General features: G+C 34.9%; 1 protein-coding gene across 1 annotated transcript; it reads right to left on the bottom strand.

Moving 5' to 3' along the window:
* Window positions 1–10,197: 10,197 nt before the first annotated feature.
* LOC131158216 (WD-40 repeat-containing protein MSI4) lies at window positions 10,198–18,921 on the bottom strand. The gene is made up of 15 exons (XM_058112920.1): window positions 18,567–18,921; window positions 18,307–18,370; window positions 17,541–17,627; window positions 17,333–17,395; window positions 16,878–16,943; window positions 16,669–16,743; window positions 16,248–16,323; window positions 15,550–15,775; window positions 15,133–15,214; window positions 14,647–14,720; window positions 14,382–14,493; window positions 14,187–14,261; window positions 11,958–12,034; window positions 11,192–11,291; window positions 10,198–10,523 (listed from the first exon to the last, which is right to left on the bottom strand). The coding sequence occupies exons 1-15, from the start codon at window positions 18,698–18,700 to the stop codon at window positions 10,422–10,424; spliced, it is 1,413 nt and encodes a 470-aa protein (XP_057968903.1). The 5' UTR covers window positions 18,701–18,921; the 3' UTR covers window positions 10,198–10,421.
* Window positions 18,922–19,161: the final 240 nt, after the last annotated feature.

Genomic DNA, 19,161 nt, shown 5'->3' with positions numbered 1-19,161 from the left:
GAAGATGGGTGGTCTAGTGGATGAGTGTCCCTCATCGAATGGAGTTACACCGATGTGTGCCATGTGATCTTTTTACAAATTAACTATCAAGTCTATGTAAACCTGCTCTGATACCAAATGTTGAATCAGGTGTAATCTCAAAAGTGCGAGGGGGGGTGAATTGGGTATTTAAAAAATTCTTTGACAATTATTTACCTTTTAAACCCTTCTTATATATTTACCAATGACTTCTTGTTACTTAATTACTAATGTGTAAGGCTATCCAACCTATACATGCAATATACACAATTTAAATGCAGTGTTGAAAATAAAGAGTAAAGGGAAGAGAGAAGACAAACACAGTTTTACAAGGTTCAACTGACTTGGCCTACGTCATCGCCTTGAACAACCACTCAAGGATTCACTAAATCCCTGCTCCTTAAATTGGTACGGAGCTTCCCTTACAATCCGTTGCTTACAAGAGGCACAACTCCCTCCTACTCCGTTGCTTACAAGAGATACAGCTCTCTCCTCACACACAGTTTCACACACCAAACCGTGTATACAATAAGATCTAAAAAATAACACTCAAAACTATGCTTCTAACAAAAGCTTGTGAGTACAATTCAATTACCTAATACATTAAAATATGATATAACTTAAAGCTCATGAATGCATGAAAACGATACAATCGTTTTATGTATGATATGCTTCAACACACAAATCCCTATTTAACCAAAACTCCCAAGTAAATATATATTTAAAATGTTTTGGAGTATACTAGGGTTCTTGGTTCACTTTACAAAAATGCACAAATATAGTTGAAGTGAACTTGTTAACAAAAATTTTGTCTTGAATATTAAATCAATCAAAATCACAAAGTTTTATATCAAGTATTCAATCACAAACTGAGTATATTATTTTTCTAAAAATATCCCTCAATAGAATATATAGTTATAAGTACCAAGGATATTCAATCAAACGTTAATATATCTAAAATATAGTTCCTTTAGAAAACACACACCTGAATCAAACATTTCAATCAATCACACAACTTAAATCAAGTAGTGATCTTGTTTAGAATAACTATATATATATATAGGCACTTTCAAGATCAACCTTTTAATCAAAATAGGTTTTTCAATAATAAGCTCAATGAATGATATATAAGTATATTTATATACTCTTGAATCAAAAATCAATCAACCAAGTTAAATAAACTTTCTCAAGTAATGATCTTTTCAAAAATAAATTTTTATACGAATATGCTCACTCAAGATCAAAACTTTTCTAATGATAGTCAAGAGCACGTAATGGGATAAGATGAGAAGTTCTTAAGAATGATAACTTGAAAGATCAAACCTCAATACTAGATTGAAGTACAGTTGAGTGAATGAATGCCCTTTGATTTTCGAAATGGATTTGCCCAAAGACAATGAAAGTAGAATGAAGTGCAGACAATCAGCTCAAGTTTCTCTACAATCTTGCAATACGATGTGTTCTTCTCTTGTTGTGTGTCTTCCTATTTTTAGGGTTTAGATATTCAGTATATATAGTATCTTAGCCTTAGGATTGATCTCAACCGTTGGATTAAAGAAATAGCTCGCGAGTTCTTTTAATAAAAAACAAGTTTTTAAATTTCCCGCAGGTTCAGGCGCTTGAGGTTGAAAGCCCAGGCGACTGAAGTTCTTTAAGCTTTTGAAAAATCAAGTTGGAATACAGGGTCAGGCGCCTAAAGAGGGAAGTTCAGGCTCCTAAAGTGAGTTCAGGCGCCTGAGATTCCAAGGTCAGGCGACCGAAATGCCTCGACCAACTTACTGTGTTTCCCATTAATTCTTTAGGCTACTGAACTTAATCTTCAAGATCTTGAAGAAATTCTTCAGGCGACTGAGGTTGAGTTCAGGCTACCGAAGTCCCCTTTTTCTTAATTTTTCTTTTCTAGTTTAAAATTCTACTTTGCTCCTTTTCTTGGGTCTTTTATAAAACAAATTTTCCATGATTTTAAAAACATTTCTAAGTCCATGAAAGTTCCCTATTGATGTACATGAAATGCATAAATCCTAAAATCATTCTAAGTTACGATGAGCCTCAAATTAAATCATATAAAAATGTAAGTACATGAGTTCTAAATACCCATTCCCAAGATGTTCTTGAACTTTGCCGCTTGCATCTTGATTCTCGTACACTTTGAGTTCCATGGATCTTGCCAAGATTTGTTAGCTTTACTTCGTGACTTCCATGACTCGTTATCCTTCTGTACATGCTTAATATAGTTCTTGTTCACAAACTCAATGCACAGATCAAATACCAAGTGATTTGTCATTATCAAAATCGAATTAGACTCATAGAGTCAACACTAGAATCTAAGCTCCAAAATACCATGGATATCCCAGGTGTCTACAAAACCAATAATGACAACTCGATTACAAAATCCATACTTACATAAGTACTCTACGTAGCTAACCGACACCCACGCTCCCGAACACTAGGATGCTAGTTTTGGCTACCCGAAGGACCTAGAAAACATTTTTATATTCGGCGTGAGACACCTCTCAATAAGGAAGAAAGCAGGTTATATCAGTGTGTGGCATACAAGTGTTACTTCAACATAAAACATAACACGATACAGTTTCATTATTTTCACAATCTAGTTCTAGTACATACAATACCAAACATACGGTCAGTGTCGTCACACTCAAGCACCCAATATCCTACAATAACCAAAGCCTATGCTGATACGGTTTCCACTCACATCCATCGGTGGCCAACCGAAACAAACAGGCGATATTTCACACCCTCGGATGCGTGCATAAATGGAAGTGTACTTGTGTATGTGTTCATGCATGTTTATGCATGTGAGTGTTCATAAGAGTATGAGAGTGCTTATGAATGAACATGTATGAGTGTAAGTGTAAGTGTGTGTGCAAAACGGATAGAATTATTTTTAACTATCTTACAATATTTTTTTTTGGAATTTTCTCTCATATTTTTGGTATTTTTTCTGAATTTTTATGATTTTTTTAATGAATTTTATGGATTTAAAACAAATAAATAAGAGCAATAAGAAGAATGAACTGGTGAAAAACTGGTTCAGGAGAGGTTTAAATTGGTTAAACCATAACCGGTTCAAAAGGGAACCAATTTAAGGTCTTACTCAAGACCAAAGCGCCACGTGGCGTGATGCGAGTGGATGGACAGGGTGAGTGAGGATAGCTGATGTGTTATGATCTGGAGCGTCCGCAGGGAGTGTGGATCCGAGGGCTAAGGAGGGGCTGCGTCTCTTTTCTAATTGGATAACTGAACGCACACCACGCGTTGCAATCCGACGATTGAAGTGGGTGTGATGAGGGACTTCTAGCGTGAATGATCTGGGCCATTGACAGGTTATAGGGATCGGACGATGAAAGTAATGCTCGTCAGACCTATTAACGTTGACGGGATCGTAGTCGTCCAACTGATTCAGATCACACACTTGTGAATTTGAAGTCAACATGGCTTCATCCGGATTGTTCATGGGATATGGATCCAACGGTGAATATGTGGCCGCCTCAAGCATTGATTGCTAAAGAGGTGAGACACCAAGTGGCGATGCTCGAGGGGACAGGGCAGGCTACCATTATTGTCCTCTGATGCGTGTGAGATCCTAATCGTTAATGCATGGAGAGATCGGACGGCTGGGAGATGAAGCGCCTCCTAGTATTGATGATGGAGGTGATACCAATGCCACGTGGTGATAAGCGGACAAAGGGGACAGGTGCAATAATTGCCCTCTTGTGTAGGTGATTAGGACCGTTGATAGAATGGAGATTGGATGATCTTGATGAGGGTATTGAATGCCTAGAATCCCGTGGGCGCCAGGTGTCCTAGACTGGGGATTGCAGCCAATCTCAACTGTCCATTGAAGGATGATCAAACGTCCGTGAAGAGAACGCGTATGCTCCTCTACGTGCATAGGGGTAGGTGACCCACGTGTCGTCCATCATGCAGGGGAGTAAAGCTCAAGGGGGTAATTGCCGAGATTGTCATTAATGCCCCTGACGCGCGTGACCTCAACCATTAATGGGAATGATAATTCGAGGGCGGGTAGAAGGCCACGTAACTCTCTTGATCGAACCTTCAATGTGATACCACGTGTTGCAATCTGGCGATTCCGAAGTATAGGATACTTAAGCCTAAAAATTTTGCTTCTTTCATTTTTCAATTCCTCTTTTAGTTTTCTTTCTTTTTTGCTCTCTCTCCTCCTCCACCCTCTCTTCTTTAGGTTCCCCAAACTCAGAAACCCTAGGGGTTCTGAGACCCTGCAACTCATCTCACTTTTCTCCCCTTTCTCTACTCTTATCTCTCCCTTTTTTTTTCCTACAACTCCTGAAATAAGAACCCTAGAAACCTAAATCCTTGCGCTCCCTGTATCTTTTCTCTCGACAACACTACGAGCAGAAACTCTCCTCTGTAACTATGCAAACTGAAACCTTGGTCTCTATCACACTGATGAATGGCCGATACTCAAAAGACATTTAAGAGGTAGTGACCGACCTTAGGACTCAAAGGAGGGAGGGTTCTTTTCAAATGCTTCAAAAAAAGATAAGTCCTTTTATTTCTTCCCTTTTTATTCCGATTTTTGTTCCTGTTTGTGTTTTGTTTGATATTCGATCTGAATATTTTGGATTTGGTGGGGACCTGGTAATCGTTGCCCAATTTTGTGATGACCTGAGTGTCCAATCCAAAGTTAGGGTTTCTTGTTCACATGGTAACAGTGGTTTCGGGTTGAAGACGAGTCAACTCGCCTCAACCCAGTGAGTGGGATAGGCTTGACTTGCATGAGTCAACTTGGGCATCGACTCGGTTAAGCCCGAGTCAGGCTCAGTGGGTTGGTGGGGCTCGGATGAGTCTAAGTTAGTCACATGACTATCACGTGTGGGAGGTTGGGCTTTTGAGAGGCCAGTGGGCTTAGGACAAAAATTTTGGGCCTGGATGGCTCAAATTTTTAGAATGGGCTTTGTTTGATTTGAGACACCGGAAGGCTTGGGAGTTTGAAAATGGGCTGGGGATTTTAAAAATGGCAGGTGGGCTAGTTTTAACGAACAGTTGGGTTGGTTTTAAAAAGAACTTTAGATGGGCTTTTGTTAAAAGGCTTGAGTGGGCCAAGTCTAATTTAGAATTTTAAAATAGGACCCAAAGGATTTTGAAAATAGGCTGGCCCAAATTGGGTTTTACAAATGGGGTTACATTGGCCTTTTAAAAAAAAAAAAAAAAAAACGGGCCGACCTAGTTTAGAATTTTAAAACATAGCCCACGCGAATTTTAAAAGAGACAGGCCTAGCTTGACCAAGATTTTAGAAACGGGTCAGCCCACATTGATTTTAGAAATGAGCCAACCCATGTGAATTTAAAAAAAAAAAAAAAAAACTGAGCTAGCCCAAGTTGGATTTTTAAAAGAAGACAAAGCGCAAAATCAGGGAGCCTAAGGAGGCAGATGGGTCTTAAGTCTGAGTCAGGGGCCAATTCAAATGGTTCGAACCCAAATCCAAGTTTGGGCTCGAGTTCTAGGTTCCAAATACGAGTTCAGTATGGGTCTGGACCTTCAGAGATGCCTGAGTTTAGGTTCAAATTAGAACCTGAACACCAAGAGGGGGAGAGGGTACCTACGATTGCACTTCACACATAATTGATAGGACTTGAATGAAAGTGAATACTACCTTTCCTTCTCACTCCTCCTTTCTTCTTTTCCTTGCTCTGAATGTTTGGGTGTCTGTCTGTGATTCTCAGCTCTTTACAATCCAGCAAAGTTTCCCTACACTCCTAGGCACTACTGAGTTCTTCTTCGTAGCTCTCTTCTTCCCTTCTTCTTCCCAGCTTTGCAGTTTGGCAGATTTTATTTCTCTAACTCTCTTTTTTCTCTCTTTTCTTCTCAATTTTTGTAGCTTCTATGCTCTCTCTCAATTTGGTAGGGTGCCTTTATGCTCTCTGGGGTTCTTTCTTCCTAATTTTTGCAGAGTTTTTCTAAGCTCTCCGAGGTGCCTGCTGCAATAGTGGGGACTCCCTATTTATAGGGAGTCCGAGAGGGCCTTTTGGCGCCAATTCCTTGGCGATTCCCTTGTAACCAATTGTGTTAGGGAATAATTCCCCGCACATGTGACTAATTTCTTTTCATACTTTGCATATTTCTCGACTAACCAATTCTCATTTTTCCTGTGCGCAGGTGACCCTGAAGGTCCAAATGACACTTGAGGAATGGAGCATTTTTTGGGTGCCTCCAGGTGGCATCCCGGGAATGGAGGGCCAAGTATCTTGTTATTTTGATTTTATTTTTGCATTTTTATTTTATGACTTCTTTCTGCTAACTAACTCGCCTACTTCTTTCTTCTGTATGCAGGTGACTCTTGGTTTGGTCAGGTGGCAACCAAAGAGAGGAGGGCTTTTGGGGTTCCAGGTGGAGTGTTGAGATTGGCGAAGCCTGAGAAGATACTTCCAGATGGCTGACAGGGATAGGAGGGCTCAACATTTTTTATTTTGATTTTTATCTTGTATTTCCTTTCTGATGTATATGTACTGATGTAAACACCTCGAGTGATCTTTTTGAACATTCTTTTGTATTTGCAATATTTATTATCTCATATGCTCCCAGCATTCTTCTTTTGGCATATTTACATCCCTGCATGCTCTGGTGCACACACGTACACTCTGTGCTGATGTTCATACTCCCAAGTCACACGTCCCCTTGACCAATTTTGACCATTCATTTTGACTTAATTTGACCAAAGCAATTGACCAACTTTGGTCAATTAAAACAGGATATGACTTTAATCATCGAATGAGGCCATTTTTAAAGATAAGACCCAATCTGAAAATGAATAAAGATTTTGAATGGAGACTTACAAGACTTGATTGACTGAATCAGAGGATGGGACCTAAATTTGTTAAGAAGAAAATTGACTTTGGAATTCACATGCAATCCATTATGAAGTTCAACTGTAATTATTTTTTTTATTTTTTATTTTTTAAAATAACTTGACTTATCATAAAGACAGACGATTTTGAAAGCAAATGACTACTCTCAATCCAATATGAGGACTAATCTTGAGATTAAAAGTTGGAAACTTGGAGAGTAGGACCCTGGCTTATCACAAAGAACACTAGCCTTAGGATTAAAGGTCTTCAAAGCCTAGTCTGCAATGCATCTGAAAATTACGAGGCTCAACAGTTTTAAAAACAGCAAAATTAGAGGCACTCTAATTAGACGGACTCGACCTGCGGACTCTTGAGACTCAAACGTTAATACCTTAAAAGGGGGAAAGTTTGGAGCCAAGGGATCCTATACGACAAACCAGATTAATTTTGCAATTAAAAGGTATTACTTAAGATTACCATAAACAAACCTAACAATTGGCCTAAGGACTAAGACTCGAACTTAATATTTACAAGACTCGACCCTGAACCATATTTTTGACTTTTTAGGAAACTTGACTAACATTAGAAGGACTTAATTGAAGGATTTTGGGTCTTAATTCCAAAACTCGAGATCATTCGGGGCTCAAAGTCAACTCCAGTTTCGTTAAGGTTTTTAGAAATTGGTCTAGTAAAAATTAGGGTGTCTACATTTTATAGCTAACTTTAGGTAATAAGCAAACTCAAAAAATGTTTATGATATATAGGATAAATAACACCGCAAGTTTTTGAAGTTGCGATAAATTTTACTTCACTCTCTAAAGAATATATATTAATTTATTTTATTCTCTGAAGTATATATATTAATATTTTTATATCTAAACTTCCATTTTCAGTTTGGATTAGATTCCTAAACAAAGACTATAAAACATAAAATCAAATTGTTACAATTTAAATGTCATAATTGAAGTGCAATTTGATTATAATGTTAAGGCCTTGTGGTGTGATTAACTCTAGTCTATAACTCTTTTTTTTCGTTGTCTATTTTTGTACATTGTAAAATATTTTTACACAATTTAAATTTTTAATAAAAATACTATTACTCGATCATATTGTATTCAATACTTAAAATAATAATAATAATAATAATAATAATAATAATAATAATGTTCAAGTATCAACAAAAGAGAAAAAAGAAAAAAGAAAAAAGAACAATATTGGAGATTCCGATCCCGAATTTTTCAAATCAGCTAACATCCATTTAATCAAATTCTTGCTTCCTAGACTTTAATATAAAGTTCAAATTGAAATTATTTCAAAACATAAAGAAGTGAAATCATGATGTTTCCTAACCTTAACAATAGGAAAATAAGCAAACAAGTTAAAAATTGCAACTTTTAGTTTTTTATTGTTATAAAAATATTTATTTTTTTATATAATTACAAAAATATTATTGTAGCCATATTTTTATAATTTATTTTTAAAATTTTAAAATAAAAAAGATGGTTTTCTACAATCACATAGACATTTCACTTTTTTTTCTTATACAAATTTCATAATATTAACTTTCAAAGAATATTACCTTCACAGATTTTACTTTTAAAAAATGATCAACTTACAAGAATTATACACTAGGTTTAATCACATCGTAATAATGATCCGGAACAATAACAATAGCATTCTGAAATAATAAAATAATTTTTCAAATTAATCACAGCAGATAAATACATATATATTAATTTAAAAAAAAATGATTCCACTCCTAATTTTCATTGTATGAACTTAGGTAATGTTAATTTTCGAAATGTAATAGAATAAAAATAAAATAAATAAAAATTTAAATAGAGAGAATCATGAAATGAAATTATAATTCACTTATTCTATTCCATTCTTATATACCAAATATACAATTGCATTTTACAGCATATAAAAAAAAAAAAACAAGTTCAAGATTCAACTGAAAAAAAAAAAACCCCCAGAAAAAATAACGTGTAAGATTTTGATCCCAAATTTGTAAAGTAAACTAATATCTATTAAATTAATTGCCTTGCTTCCTCGACCTTAACCTCAAGTTCAAATTAAAATTATTTTAGAACATAAAGAATTATAACCGTGAAATTTTCTGGCCTTAATGAGAGGAAAATAAGCAAATGGCAAGTTGAAAATTGCAACTTTTAGAATTTTTTTTAATTATTATAAATATTTTTCTAACACTTTTTTTTTATTATAAAATTACAAAAATATTATTGCAGTCACATTTTTATAATTTTTTAAAAAAATTAAATTAAGAAAAGATTGTTTTCTACAACCACATAATCACTTTTTTTTTCTCCTTTTTTTTAATAAAAATTTCATAATATCAATTTCAAAGAACATTACCTTATACAAATTATACTTTTTAAAAAAATGATCAACTTCCAAAATATATATATATATATATCATTGTACATACTGGAAAATAAAGTAACATTGTTTATTCATAATCATGAATTTCAAGAGTTAGATTTGAATTTATGTAAATTTAAATAAAATATAATATAAAATAAAAAAATTTTAAATTTGAACCCAAAAAATTTCACTCCCAAACACCACCTTTAAATTTCTCCCAACATAAATTTTAAAATTTAAATTTATGTATATTTTTAAAAAACCATAATACAAAATTATATTAAATTTCTTTTTTATCCACAAATCTAAATCCAAATCATGCTCCTAAATACTAAGGCCTTATTTGGAACTTAGAAAGTATAAAGAAAAGAAAAATATAAAGAATTACACTTTTTCATATTTGATTATCAAAGAAAAAAAGTAATACACCAAATAGGGGTGTATAGAAATTATTGAAAATTTGAAAAACGGACCAAAACTGAACTGGTTAACATTTCAATTCAAATTTTCAATTCTGGTATTTGTTTTCCAATTTTAAAAACCCAAATTCCAGTTTTGATTTTACTTATACAGAAAATCTGAACCGAGAAAAAAAAAAAAAAGAAAAACCAAAAAAATACAAAAGTATTTATTTATATATAAAAAAAAAATGCGCCTAATTTATAAATCTTAATTCATTAATTTTCCTACCCACAATTATTTAATAAATTTTATTTATTATAATAATATATAAATATTTAATTATGGCAGAAAAGGTATAGAGACTAGAAACCTTTATATATATTATCATTATGGGATGTAGCTTGATTGAAATCATACAGAGAGGCAATACCAAATAACGAATAAAATTTAAATTTCAAGCATCATTGATATTTAAATTTTTTAATATTTAAATTATATTGAAACAAATTTTTAATTTTAATATTATTTAGTATTGAAAGAATATAACTAAAAATAAAATTTTTACCCAATCAAAATCCTTAATCCAGACATTCCTAAGTGAATTAATACAACCAACCTGTATTGAAACTTAAAAGATTGTTAAATATCCAAGATCTCTATGAGTCCTGAGACACAAAACCACAACAGCCGCAGCCATACATATAATTGATACAGAAACTGATCTTCAGCGATGTTGGGGTGCATGCTATGGTGAAAGTTCTATACCCCTAAGGCTTCGAAGTACACGTAACTACGTGTGATTTGAACCTCTCGAGCTCGGCCAGGACTTCCTCTTCGGGCCTGTAGATCAAATCGCTCATGCGCCAAATCTGCACGCAGAAATACAAATCAATCAACACTGCCCCAATAGAACTTTATATTCCATCAATCTATAATCCTCTTCTCAAATTTCCAGTTTTTTTTTTTGAGTGGTCATGATGCTTTGGGTCACATTACATTTTTAACTTTCACAAGAATATAATCCTCCTAACATCTACACCAATCTCTTCCTATCTAATAAAAAAATGTCTGCCTATGCTACTTTACACCATCCTACATCAGGTGAGCTTGGATTTCAAAGCCTTGGATTTGAATTTATGTGGATATTTACCAAAATGCAATATGATAAGATGGTATCTAAGAGCATAGATTTCGAACTTGAGATTTGAATTTGCCTGGATTTGAATAAAACTCAATACAATTGTATATTGTATTTTGTCCAAATCCGCATAAATCCAAATCCAATAGTCGAAATCCATGCTCCCAAATACAAGGTGAGTTTCATCAAAATCCATATAACCTAAAGACAGCATTATGTTTATTTTATCCATATCCTTTTTATGATTTTCTTCAACTTGCCAATCCTCTCTGATCAGTCCCCCTCAATCAGTCCTCCCATATAAAAGATCTGATTTGCTTTATAAGTACTACAAACTCCTCAGATTAACAAAACAGTGCAGCAAAATAAAAAAGTGAAAGAACTGTGAATTTGCAATACCTGCAAGGTGCCACCCCCTCCAGTGGTATCACAATCATCAGAAACACTAACAACAGTCCACGGATCAGCTGCATTCCAATGAAAATCAACAACTTTATCCCTGTATACATAACATACAAGTAAACATATAAGAAGTCAGATAAAGTGCCCAAAAGGAATATAGCAATCAAAAAAAATATCAGATTACCCAATCGAAAAATGGAAGGCAGGGCATGCATTTTATAACAAGCATATATTGCCAAAATTACCATGAAATATGCCACCAAGAATTTTATAGGGGATAATCCACACATAAGTTTCAACATGTGACATCAGGAGTGCCTTAGAAAGTTTTTTACTACATCAACCAAGTTAACCGGATTCGAAAGGAATTAGGTAAAATGATGATTTGTCATCCCATAAACACCCAAAATGGGTTACATGTAATTTAAGCTTCTAAACACCAAGCAGATCCACATATACCACACAAGATGCCATCATCTTTCTGATGGCTTCAATTCAAACTGTATCTATCCCTAGTCAATTATTTTGGATAGAGAAATGGTGGGAAGAAAATCCAAATTGCTCCATTACTTGTTCTTTATCCTACTACCACAAATTAATAATTTATTTATCATGCCTCAAGCAATCTCACATGCATCTGGCATGGATGCTCAAATGCTAAGAATTGTCCGTGTAACAGAGGACAAAGAATCCCAACATAGTCGGAAGAGGCTTTTATGAATTAAATTTGAATTCGAAAAAAGAAACGCAACAAGTCACCAACCTGTGCCCGGCATGTTGGAAAAACAAGCCTGGAGGAGAATTTGTTGTTCTTGTTCCACGCTCTTTCTTTTTTCCTACCTGCAAATTGGTAGAGAGAATGTCTCATTGAAAAATTTCTCACAGAAAGCACAAACTTACACTTGGAAACCACCCAAACATAACAATGTCAAACATGCATTAATAAACCCCGAGTGCAATGCAAAGAGACTGAATTGAGCTTGTAAAAAGGCTGTTCAAATGTTGATCGACTTATGAGAGGGATTTAGAATTTTCATTTTATAATTTGTTTGACAAACAATTCAGCTTTGCGTTTTACATGAAGGGGATCATTGTGACAAGATCATGCAGCTGAGTAGCTAACCTACTAGGACAACAATGGCAGCAATGTCAGAATTTAGAATCTCATTCAGCCTCTTATCTCACATATCAAATTTTAGGTAGGAATAGATGGATTCGCAATATGCTAGTTTGCCACATGATTCTTCCCCCACCCAACTTTATTTTTCCTGTGTGCAAACATATTTGTGTGTTTTAGTGTGTGAAAACAAAAATGCAGCATATCATGTAAGTTTCAATGATGTTTTTTTAACACAAGTCAGTTTGAACTTCAAAGCTTAAGATTCATCCCCAAAACCTAACAACAGCTCAGAGTCACAGATTCAGAGGTTAGGCATGTGTGCACGTCTATATTAGAACGAGGCCATGTTGGGCAGCCAAAATAGGAGAATATCTATGTAAGTTTGTCAAGCACAAATAAAAGTAATAAAAATGGAACTAACATGCCACCACAACTCTGCCAGACAGGATCCTAACAAGAGCATAAAGTAAGAAGCAACAAAGAGAAACTGTTAATTGGAGAATCATTCAGTATCATTTTCAAAATTCATTTTGAAATTTTTTCCCATTTCTGAAAATGTGGAAAACTTGGTCATGTTCAAGTCATTTGCAACTTTTAATGGATCTCAAAATTAAAACTTTGGCAAAAAAAAATATTCATATATTTATTTTTCTAAAAATGGCAGGTCTTGACAAAGTACTTGAAAGAACAGTTTTCAGAAACTCCCTGCCAAACAAGTTTTCTGGGTTACATAAGTTCATTTTCTTTTTCATTCTCAACCTAAAAAAAATATAATAGTAAGTTATAAAACAAGACCAAACAGGCTCATTTGACACCATTAAATACCTACAAAGTGATCCAAGAATAGCAACAACACGGGCAGTAATAATGCAAACCATGACAACAAAAAAATAAAGTACAGAAATGAGAAATAAACCTATAGTTCTGTACAAATAAAAAAAAAACAAAATGGGCACAAGACTCCATTTTTAAAACAATAACTGAAGGAAAAAAAAAGTAACTACTCAAAACTGCTCAATAATGTTATTGAGCTTTTAAGAATCAGACAATTAAACATTGTTCAAGCAATGTACAAGGAACAACTAACATATGAATAAAGCATAGAATATGTTGCAAATTATCATATTTATATGACAAGTGACTTGGGAGTTGGACCTCGCAAATCTTGTGCCAAAGACGCAGGAAGCAATTAGCTGCAAAGTGCACATGAAACCTCCTTAAGGCTGTTTATGGCAGTGTATGTTCAAGAGTGTAGGGGACATCACCATCTGATATTTTTTTAAATGTTTTGAAAGGCAAAGTGCTTTAACTCATGGCAAGGTGGTATGCCTTAAGAAACTGAGGCTTACACCTTTCAAGAATTTTTCTTTTTTAGATAAAAATTTTTAAATCAATCATAAATTTTCAAAAACAAATATATATATATATATATACATATTAAAATAATAAATAAAATTCAAATATCATTTTTATACTACTTGTTAGGCATTCCAAGAATGCTAACTTAAAACTCTTTCTGTAAATCATGCCAGGAGATAAATATAACATTACAAAGTTCAAATTGTTTTCATAATCTAAGATGCAACTTAAGTGTTTCCAAAAGGTTTAGGTTCGCCGGTTCTAAATATCAACTTGGATTAGGGCATAACTTTCATATAAACATCAAGTAAAATAGTTCTAGCCAAATCTAACTTAAATTCACAAACACATAATCCATAAGCCTCAACCAAACGGGTGCATTCTGAGAATGCCTCATCATGATACGAGCCTCTAAGGCATGCCCTGAACAAGCCTTTCCAAACATCAACTCCTTCACACATATGCATGAGCGTAAAAATGAGGTTCTAATGAGGGCAAGCCAGTCTTCCACACCTTTTCATAATCCCAAATGTTTAAGAAGCCATCTTCAGCAGAACTTCCAAAGACGGATGACCTGTCTGGAGACCACTGGAAGATTAATAAAAAACAATTCAAATGCTCAGTAACTGCTATAGATATACTTCATCGGAAAAAGTAGAAAATAAATGAAAAAACATAAAAGAGCATAACTAGAAAATCCATTACTACCTGCACACAAAGAACAGCAGCTTTGTGACCTTCAAATTTATAGATAGGTGAGCCAACTCCACCAGAAGTGAGATTCCGACGGTCAAACATTCGGACAGAGTTATCTGCAGAGCTGAAGAAATCACAAAAGAAAACAAAAGCACATAAAAGATTGGTTATCCCTTTGCCCATGTAATGTGACCTGCAGCAATTACATACCCACACTCTAAAATTTGCAAAACAGTTCCATTGACAGAAGGGTAAAAATGATGGTATAAAGGAATACCCAGTTAAAATTAGATTTTCATCGTGGGGATTCCAATCAACACAATGAAGATCAGCATTATGTGCCTTTTCAACCTGTCCACCAAAGACAACCGTTCAACACATAACCATCAAAAGCCAAGATCCTATCTTAAAAGAGAGAACACAAAGTCAACCTTACGTATCAATTTAGGTGAAAAGGATCAAAAGAAATAAACATGGACAATACATCGATGCAACCATATGGAAATTAAATAAGAAAAAAATTGGAAAATTTGAAAACAAAATACAGCCATATATCCAATTATCAACAGATACAAACAACATATTTCACACTATTTTATTAACAAAGCCTTAAAATGTACCCAGATTGCCTTTATTAGGTATAGACTTATTTTTATTATCATCTTTTTTGTTGAACAGTATTACATTCAGGAAATAAAGATAAAGATAAAGATACAGATATCAGGAATGAGAAAAGATAGAAAACAGGAGTGGGGCATGTGACCTTGACAGCTGGGGTAGAGCCCACTCTAGCATCCCACAATATGAGACAAGAATCATCACCGACGCTACAAAACTCCTGTGCACTTCAGCGAAGACATGGCAGTGTCAGAAATAAAGGCCAGTCACAAACCTCAGAAATTATTTTGATGAAAAGGAAGAGGGGGAGGATAGGAATTCAAGAAAGTAGGAAAGCTTTTCCCATGTTTTTCTTCAATAATATTTTAAGAAGAATTCTTGTTATTGACCATATGTCATGGCAAATGGATAGAACTGCAGGCCACAGAATCAAATCATGCCAAATATTATTTTATAACCATGTTATAATATAAAAAGTCTCCCGTGCATAATTCCTTTTTTTGGGTGACAAAGCCCCTGAATAATTAAATGAATTCAATTTAACTAAGACAGTGCTAGTTACCTTGAGGGACAGAACTGCACATCCTCTACTGTATCCTCATGCCCTTGGAATATACATCGTGGTCCAATAGAAGGGCCCTCAGCAGCTTTATCATTTTCACCACCAAGCTTAGAATTATTTTTAATGATTGACCCCCCAGAACTAGTAGACTTGGGGTTGGCTGAGTCTGTGGCTAATGTTGATATATGGTCTTGAATACTCCACAATACTACAGATTTGTCCTTTCCTGCCATAAATTTTACTGGTGCTTAAGAGAAAATCCATAGAATAACTCAATCCAATTGGACAACAAGAAAGAATAAATGATTTCAGTCAAGCACAATGAACCAAGTAGAAAAGCTTTGGAAGTCCAGATATGTCTTACAGAGATACGAACATCTAACAGGATCATTCAAATACCAACGTTAAGACATTCACCAATGCATCTAGCATATAGTTATATATCCTCAACAATGCCAAAATATACTCCCAACTGTTCAAGATGCATGCAAACAAATATACACAGTGTGTGTATCTGTGATATGATACATTACTCTCACCCGAACTAAAAAAGCTACCAAGATTCAGATGTCCATTCAGACGCACAAAGAAGTTTATTTATTATTCAAAGAAAGTGATAATTAGATAATAGGCTGAATAAAAATTCAAGAACTTATATACTGATATTAAAAAGGGGCAACATAAGCTAAAATTTTCACCTCCAGAGAGCACGAGAGGTTCAGTTGGGCACATTGCAAGAGCAAATTCTGCATTATCTTGATGCCCAATCAATATCTGCAAAAAGATTACTTCCTAGTTAACTGTTTTAATACCTAAAAGGAAGAATAAAATAGGTGCCATTTCAAAAAGTAACTTGTCACCAATATGTTTAAATTTGCAAGTCAATTAAAATTTCTGAGTTAGTTAACAGAAATTACCAAATCATATTCTCAATGAAAACTTGGAAGTCGCAACACAAGAAGATTACAAAAAAAACCTAGTGGGTTCAAATCAATATTAATATCACTTTTATTTCTTTCACTAGTATTGTTGTTCCTGTACTCTTTCTCAAGGACTCATACCCAAAATTTCCATACATGGGAACCCAGTATAATAACTACAGAGTTCAGACTATGTTACCAAATCTGGACGAGAATCTGCAGCTCCAAGAACAGCATGACGATTAGGTTGTGCCTCAACATCCCAAATGAGAACCTGAAGTAGTATACCCAAATTAATTAGTACTCAGACCCACCAGCTAATTAAACCATGATATTGAGCAAAATCAAACAGTTCTAAGAATCTTCATATCTCAGATAACAAAATCAGAGCAAACATCTATCACATACATCAGGGCTATCAGTATGGGTGGCCACTATATTGCTGTTCTGGGGGAGTTCCCTGATTCTGTTCACCTGCAGAGCAATATCCAGCAACAAATCCAGGAAGAATCAAAAAGCAATGATAAGTGCACCTCAATTGCTTAAAGTTGCAAACAAAGAGAGAGAGAGAGAGAGAGAGAGAGAGAGAGAGAGAGAGAGAATTCTAAGAACAATAAAGCAACAATATGAGCTAGGTACATTACAATGAACTAGTGCAAACAGGAAAGGGAGACTAGTATTCCCACATTCTTACCCTGATACATACAGGAATGGAAAGTCTCCAATATAGAAAAAAGCAGTTTTTTGTAAAACAAAAATGCCACAAACTTCAAAAGGCATGTGGGTGCGCACATGTAAGTGTGTGACTGTGTGTGATAAGGTGAGTATTTTGCATGCACAAGTGCCTTTTTCATAATTCCTACCTCTCCAGGATGAATAATGGTTTTGAACTTCTTCACAAACGGTGAGCGTGCCTCTTCATTGAACTGCAAAAAACAAGCAGAGAGAGAGACCCATAAAAAGCTTAAAATGCCACATGCATAAAGTAGAAGGTAAAGCATCCCCAAAAAGGGTAAGAGTGGAGGAAGAAGAAGACCAAAGAAGCAAACAACAATGAAACGACAGAGTCACCTGAGATATGTGCTCTGCAGCTGCAACCCTGGGTTTGACAACTTCACAATTTGCAATTACAAGAGTATTTGGAACACTGCCATCAGTCTGGTCAGCAGCCGAGGTAGACAATTTTTAGAAAAAAGTGAATCTGTTTTAAGACCAAGGCATGTAATGTGCAATTGTGTGGTGTGATGATTAAAACAGCCCCCACAACAGGGAACAGCACTGGTTAGCCCTGTTCAGAGCCAAGATAATCAAGAAACCAAGCACAAGAAATCACTTTCCCCTAAAAATTAACCTATCAATCACGATCAACTACAGATTAACATTGCATTTGCAAGAGGAAAAATATACAACTGAACTCTAGATTCACTCTGGAGAAATGCGTTCTGCGAACTTTGCAGAATCATAGCAAATCCAGGATTTTTTTTTGTTTGGAAACATAACAAAACATGGAATTGAATCCTAACTAACAAATCATGGAATTGGGTCATAATATTACAAATTCAATCAAAATTGAGAGGATTCCCAAGCGAATTCCACAAAAACGGAGATAAAAACGTTTTCCTTAGTCGTATTGACAAATTGTGTTCCAAACGTGAGAGACCAATTATATTTTTACATTTTTATTACATAATAAGCAAAAATGAGCTCCATTTAGGAATTGATTCGCCAATTTAATGAATTCCATGGTGAATCCATTTTGTGTCACATAATTCAATTGATAAATCACTTGAATATACGTGCATACACAAGAAGAAACATCACCAATCGAGTGACTTGCCTGCTCAGAAAGATACAGCCGCTGGCGATTCTTGTAAGTGGCTTGCTCGAGCAGCGGACCCCACCTAAAACAAAAGACCAAAGAGAATCTCCAAATGGTTTGTATGGAAATTGAAACAAAAAATAAAAATAAAAAGCCTACAATCGCAGACACAAAATTTCCATCTAAAATAGAAAAATTCTAGAGGAAGCTCGTATAGGGTTTGCTAGCTAGGTCCGGTTCCTCACTGAAGTAAGAATCGAACACTAGAGAGAGAATACCGGCAAGAAAGAGAGGGCCAGAGGAGATTGTGGTTGGCGAGCCAGTCGTAGAGAACGGGGACAAGACTCTTCCAGTGGGTGTACTTGTCGTCAACGGAGTGCTGCTGCTGTGCTCCCTTCCTTCCCTCTCTCATCTTCCCCCTTTTTCTCTCTTCCTCGTCCGATCCTCTCTCTCTCTCTCTCTCTCTCCTCTCCTACTTCATCTTCCACTTCTTCTCCTGTCAGTCTTCGACGGTCTTCTGAATGTCTCCGGGTTCTTCCTCTTTTGGTGCACTCTCGCGAGAAGGGAGTCAGTGTGACACGTGTCACAATAGCATTGAAGAAATTCTGCTGGAATTCTTGTCTGTTCTCTAACACAATCTTAAGACCAAGGGCGTGTTTTTTAATTGGTTTTTTTTTTTTTATTAACTTTTTTATTTTAAACTTTTTTAAAAGAATATTAAAACATTTTTTATACTCCTAATTTTTAAAATATCGGAAATTAAATATATTAAAAAATATTTTTCTAAATAAAAATTACATAAATTTTTAAAAGTTAGTATTTTCATAATTATTTTTAAAATAAAAAAAATACTTTATTTTTTTTTTTAAAAGA

This window comes from Malania oleifera, chromosome 6, assembly GCF_029873635.1.
Source record: "Malania oleifera isolate guangnan ecotype guangnan chromosome 6, ASM2987363v1, whole genome shotgun sequence".
Classification (NCBI taxonomy): Eukaryota; Viridiplantae; Streptophyta; class Magnoliopsida; order Santalales; family Ximeniaceae; genus Malania; species Malania oleifera.
The sequence above is the reverse complement of the archived record's forward strand: the minus strand, read 5'-3'. Positions and strand labels throughout refer to the sequence as shown.

What these genes read in the sequence shown, in the direction of transcription:
- LOC131158216 (XM_058112920.1), bottom strand. Translation starts at nt 18,700, where the DNA reads ATGAGAGAGGGAAGGAAGGGAGCACAGCAGCAGCACTCCGTTGACGAC. An exon ending in GGCTGTATCTTTCTGAGCAG is followed by an intron (nt 17,628 to 18,306) that starts GCAAGTCACTCG and finishes GCTGCTGACCAG; the next exon opens with ACTGATGGCAGTGTTCCAAA. An exon ending in CCATTATTCATCCTGGAGAG is followed by an intron (nt 16,944 to 17,332) that starts GTAGGAATTATG and finishes ATTGCTCTGCAG; the next exon opens with GTGAACAGAATCAGGGAACT.